Below are 5,268 nucleotides of genomic sequence, written 5' to 3' on the forward strand. Positions count from 1 at the left end.
TGGTGTTATGCTGTCTGTTCTTTATTGCTGCTTGAGGTACGGAAATCCTACCTACCTACCTACCTACCTACCTACCTACCTACCTACCTACCTACCTACCTACCTACCTACCTATCTCCTACTCCTGCTGCTACTACCACTACTACTACTCTACTTTCTGGTGTTCCCGTTAGGGGTCGCCACAGCGAATCCAATTCGCATCTGGCATGGTTGTACTCCAGATGCCCTTCCTGACACAACCCTCTCTATTTCTGCTGGCTTCGGACTGGCGCAGAAGTCACTGATGTCAAACCCCTGTGGCTAGATACACAACCACTCCTGCGGACAATGTAGTCGCCAAACAACCTAAGCTGTATGTCTTTGGACTGTGGGAGGAAGCCGGAGCATTTCTAATCTCTCAGCTTTAAAAACAAAAAAACAAAAAAACTCACAACTTTCCTGAAAATAACACACAGACGACAGCATGCAGAGGGCCTGAAATTAATTTATTATGAAAAATTAGAAATATCAAAGCCCACAGATTACAAATGGACACAAAGATTTTATTGTGCTATGATTACAAAGCAAATAAGGTACAGATTTTAAGATATGGAGATACTATTGAACAGAATTTCTGATACTATTGTTTGAGTCATCATTAGTGTGGTCAAATATTATAGGTAATGTATGCAAAGTGTGACAACTGTATTCATAGTTTATATTCCAATTATGAGTAGATGCAGTGTCACAGAAAAAAAGGGGTCCACTGTGCTCACTTGAACTGAGTTATCCTCTGCGTCAACAGGTGTGTACTGTGCACGTGTGGCAGAAAGCAGCAGAATTACAGATCATGGTGTAGTATCTCAGTCTAATATCCCCTCTGAACTGCTTCTTGGGCTCAATGCGCATGTCTACGAATTCTTCTGTGGTACCTTAATGGTCACCTGATAACACAGACAAAAAGATTATGCTCAAAATTTTAAAATGTAAAGAATAATTAGTCACCATGAATCTACAGTGGGTACGGAAAGTATTCAGACCCCCTTAAATTTTTCACTCTTTGTTATATTGCAGCCATATGCTAAAATCATTTAAGTTCATTTTTTTCCTCATTAATGTACACACAGCACCCCATATTGACAGAAAAACAAAGAATTTTTGACATTTTTGCAGATTTATTAAAAAAGAAAAACTGAAATATCACATGGTCATAAGTATTCAGACCCTTTGCTGTGACACTCATATATTTAACTTAGGTGCTGTCCATTTCTTCTGATCATCCCTGAGATGGTTCTACACCTTCATTTGAGTCCAACTGTGTTTGATTATACTGATTGGACGTGATTAGGAAAGCCACACACCTACACCTGTCTATACAAGACCCTACAGCTCACAGTGCATGTCAGAGCAAATGAGAATCATGAGGTCAAAGGAACTGCCTGAAGAGCTCAGAGACAGAATTGTGGCAAGGCACAGATCTGGCCAAGGTTAGAAAAAAATTTTCTACTGCACTTAAGGTTCCTAGGAGCACAGCATAGCAATACTTTATCATGGCAGCAATTGTGTAGCTGAGTTGTGCATTGCAGTGACATATTGCATTGGTACTAACCTTAGTAGACAGTAATGGAAGCAATTAAGACTACTATGGAGCAAGTTCTGTCTTTAATGTCAATGATGTGCCACACATCGTAATAATAATACCTGAAACCAATACAAGTCATCACTGGACGCCTGTATCACAATGTACTGTACACCGCCATAACGTATGCACAGACACTGACCAGACTCTGTCTTCTGTTTGAGTGTGTGGTCTGATCTGTAGTTTAGTCAGCTGCTGGCACCTCCAGCCTGCTGCTGCTCACCACCACATGGCTGCTGCCTGCAACCAAAGTCCCACTTTACAGTGACAGAGGGAGCAGCCTGTGCACTGAGGGCTAATGATGGGAACCACTTCCAACACTTCTCAGCCTGTAGGTCAGTGTATGAACGTGCAAGTCACTCACATAAGTTTGCAAGGGTCCATGAAGGAATGGGTCTTTTGTTTTCTAGAAATTTGTGTGTGCGTGTTTTTTTTTTTAGGGGTGTGGGGGTAGGGGGTCATAAATAGAACCGTCATTTGCTCAAGTCTATTTAAAGCCCATCGCCTGTCAAATGCTTTGAGTTCCTGACATCCGGTGGGTCAGTTTGTGCCACAATTGTTTTTGTCTAGGAAAGAAAGTGAAATCAGATTAAGCTGCTGCAGGTCAGTAGCCTCCAGATAAAATACAGTGTCTATAATTATAATTACCACAAACATTTTACCGCAGGTGTCACGTCTGTAGCCTACAAGTGATTAAAGTGCAATCAACCTCACTGTTAATTAAACGAATGCAACATGTTATACTGCAGTATCTAGGCCCAGCAACATCTATGTGACACTCCCATCCAAAAGCTGGAAGAGAGCCAAAGGTAACCACCTGACCCACCTTTTTCATTATGCCCGTCTTCCTCTTGCTAAATACTTGTATTAAATTTCGGTTTTGAAAGCAATGAATCCATCTTTAAATTTGGTCAGTTAATTGATAGTTACATTGGTATTTTCTCACAATTCAATGCAATATTCTAACCAAAATCTTTTTCATATACACTATCAGTCAAAGGTCTGGACACACTTTCCAAGTGGGTTAAATAGGAAAGTGTGTTCAAAGCTTTGACTGCTAGTGTACATTATTCTATTCAGTCTTCAATCCAGGTGAGGTTAAAATGTTTATGTTCTTAAATTAGTTTTACTTTCAGTGTTTTGAATTAAGTTGTACATTTAAAAGTACGTTAAGTACAGTTTAAAAGATAAGGCAGAAAATTTTCCACAAATCCCATACAAAGACAAAAAAAAAAAAAGAATTTCATATTCAGGAGCTCTAAATATCAGTGAGCCACACTGCTACAGTGCTACACTGCTATAAAAAATGTCTCAAAAAAGATCTCCAAAGCACTTCCTGCTTCATGTGTGCACACGTGTGTGTGTGTGTGTGTATGCGTTCAAACACCAACACAAAGGAGAAACAGCTCTCACTGAATGGTCTCTGATAAAATGCTCCTGTAGACCCTTAGCGCATTAGCACCAGTTCTCCTGTTTGATCGCGAGTTACTACACCTACTACAGTCTACAGTTTGCTAGCTAGCTAGCTATGCCTTCACCCCAGATATGCATCTTTCCTCCCCAGTGTTTTAGAGCAAAGAATATTAATTTTTTCATGGTTTTGAAAGCTAATTTTATATACTTGATCTTTTTAATCATTCAGATTTGTCTGGGCGCTTAAGAACACATTTTCCTGCTTGTGTGACAAACTCGGAACACATTTACTTCTACTTTACCCAGATTTTAATAAGTTATTTTATAATATAAAAGTGGGTGTATTTCAGATTTTGACAGCTTTGCTTGGAACCTGATACAATCAACTACTCAGTTGCAAAAGGTCAAGATGGCAGTTGCCATATTCACAATATTTTTGCTTCACTTTTGGATAGTGAAGGGAAGCGGTGACGTATTGTCCGTCTTTTATATACAGTCTAGGGTCCCGATTCATCTGATAGGTTTAAATTATATGATTGTATCATTTTAGTAATTACCGTTTTGACTTCTGTGTAGTTGTCCAGACCATACTCTCCTAGCTCTCTGCCATTGCCTGAAGCCTTGTAACCGCCAAATGGTGCCTGAGCCCCAAACACATCATAACAGTTAATCCTATAGAGGAACACACACACACAAAATGATGTTAAACATTCAATAATTAAAGGTTCAAACAAGTCTTCATAATTTGATAGCTGCTTGCTGTCAAAAACTCTCCTTGATGCCTAAAAGGGCAGCTCCAAAAGAGACATTTTGGTGTGATTGTTCAAGTTACGGAAGAGAGGTACCTGGCTATAGATAACATGGCCGACTGTGACTGTCAACACAGCTGGAAGCTGTTAATGTTTTACAGTTCGGGCTAAAGATCACAGTCAGGGGGAGCAATTAGGGGTTAAGATTAGTGCCAGGGTTGGGATTAATGTTAATCCCAACTGTTAAGTTTGACCCTCACCCTAAACCTAGCTGTAAATTTGATGAAGTTAACAACTTCTAGTTAATACAGACTACTTCCAGCCATGGCACTCTGCCATCTTGTGTGCAGCCAGGTTAGCTTGTTCCCAAGTGCTTTAAAAAGAAGACATCTGAAGAAGGTGGACTCAAAAAGGTCCACACTGTGTCCAGGAAGGAGCAGGTTGTCAGTCATTATCAACTGTAATGTAATACATACATACATACATACATATGCAGGCACCGGCAGCAGAGCTTGAATGAGGAAAGGTAAATGGAGGAGTGCAAAATGAATGCAGTGGCACAGCATTAAAATTTCATCCTCACTATTATTATTTCAGTTTATCTAACAAAGACAGTGCACATTAATCAGCATTGCTGCACCAGTTATCCAATCTGTAGTCCCTGGACAGATATTACAAAGTCACCCTGAAAAAAAATAAAAGTTAAAAGCACAAAGCTATTAAGATAATTTAAAAACATGCACAACAATTTGAGGTTAGAAGAAATCATCATACTGGATACTATCAAACACATTTGCAAGTAGGTAGGTACTTTATTGATCCCTCAATGGGGAAATTTCAGTGTTTCAGCAGCAGTGGAGAACAAACCCCTCAGAGCCATTAAAGAGGAGTTTCACAGGATTGCAGGTTAGTGGTATTGAATTCGTTTCAGTAAGGCTAATCTGAAAAATGATGATCAGTTAATAACATCTTGCTGTGACCTCTGGAAATAAACTAATAATTAGAATCCCCTTCAGGATTTCCTAATGTGGTTGGATGCATTGATGGGACACATATTCCCATCCATGCACCTCTATGAAAATTAAAATTCAATTCTTATATTATTACATCAGTGTTGGGTCAATTTTAAAAAAGTGTTTTGATTAATGTAATAATTACTCTCCATAAAACGTACTGGATTATTTATTAATCATTACTTTACAAATCCCATATCAACCACAATAGGAATTTTAAGAAAGGGTAGACATAAAACTGCACTTTTAATTCGTACAAAAATCGGTATTTTATGCAATTACTGAAGTTACTCATTCAATTATTGAAGAATTAAGAACCATTCCTTACTTTACAAGTGACAAATAATAACATTACTAACATTATTTAGTAATTACTTACACCGAACACTGTATGATTAACATGTAAACGTACGCATTGACTCGGGCAGCTATTTTCCCCCAAGCTATGCAGTATCATAAAAAGTCCAAAGGAGTG

At 38.8% G+C, this 5,268-nt stretch overlaps 1 protein-coding gene across 1 annotated transcript in view; it reads right to left on the reverse strand.

Annotated features, from left to right (window-relative positions):
- Positions 1–466: 466 nt before the first annotated feature.
- LOC109972058 (aldehyde dehydrogenase 2 family member) overlaps positions 467–5,268 on the reverse strand; it is a 61,440-nt gene continuing 56,638 nt past the window's right edge. Inside the window, exons 13-14 of the mRNA XM_020620667.1 lie at positions 3,589–3,703; positions 467–923 (exon numbers count right to left, since the gene is read on the reverse strand). Coding sequence (XP_020476323.1) covers positions 891–923; positions 3,589–3,703 — 148 coding nt within the window. The 3' untranslated portion in view covers positions 467–890. The remainder of the gene's footprint in view (positions 924–3,588; positions 3,704–5,268) is intronic.

The sequence above is a fragment of the Monopterus albus genome, unplaced genomic scaffold (genome assembly GCF_001952655.1).
Source record: "Monopterus albus unplaced genomic scaffold, M_albus_1.0 scaffold245.1, whole genome shotgun sequence".
Lineage (NCBI taxonomy): Eukaryota > Metazoa > Chordata > Actinopteri > Synbranchiformes > Synbranchidae > Monopterus > Monopterus albus.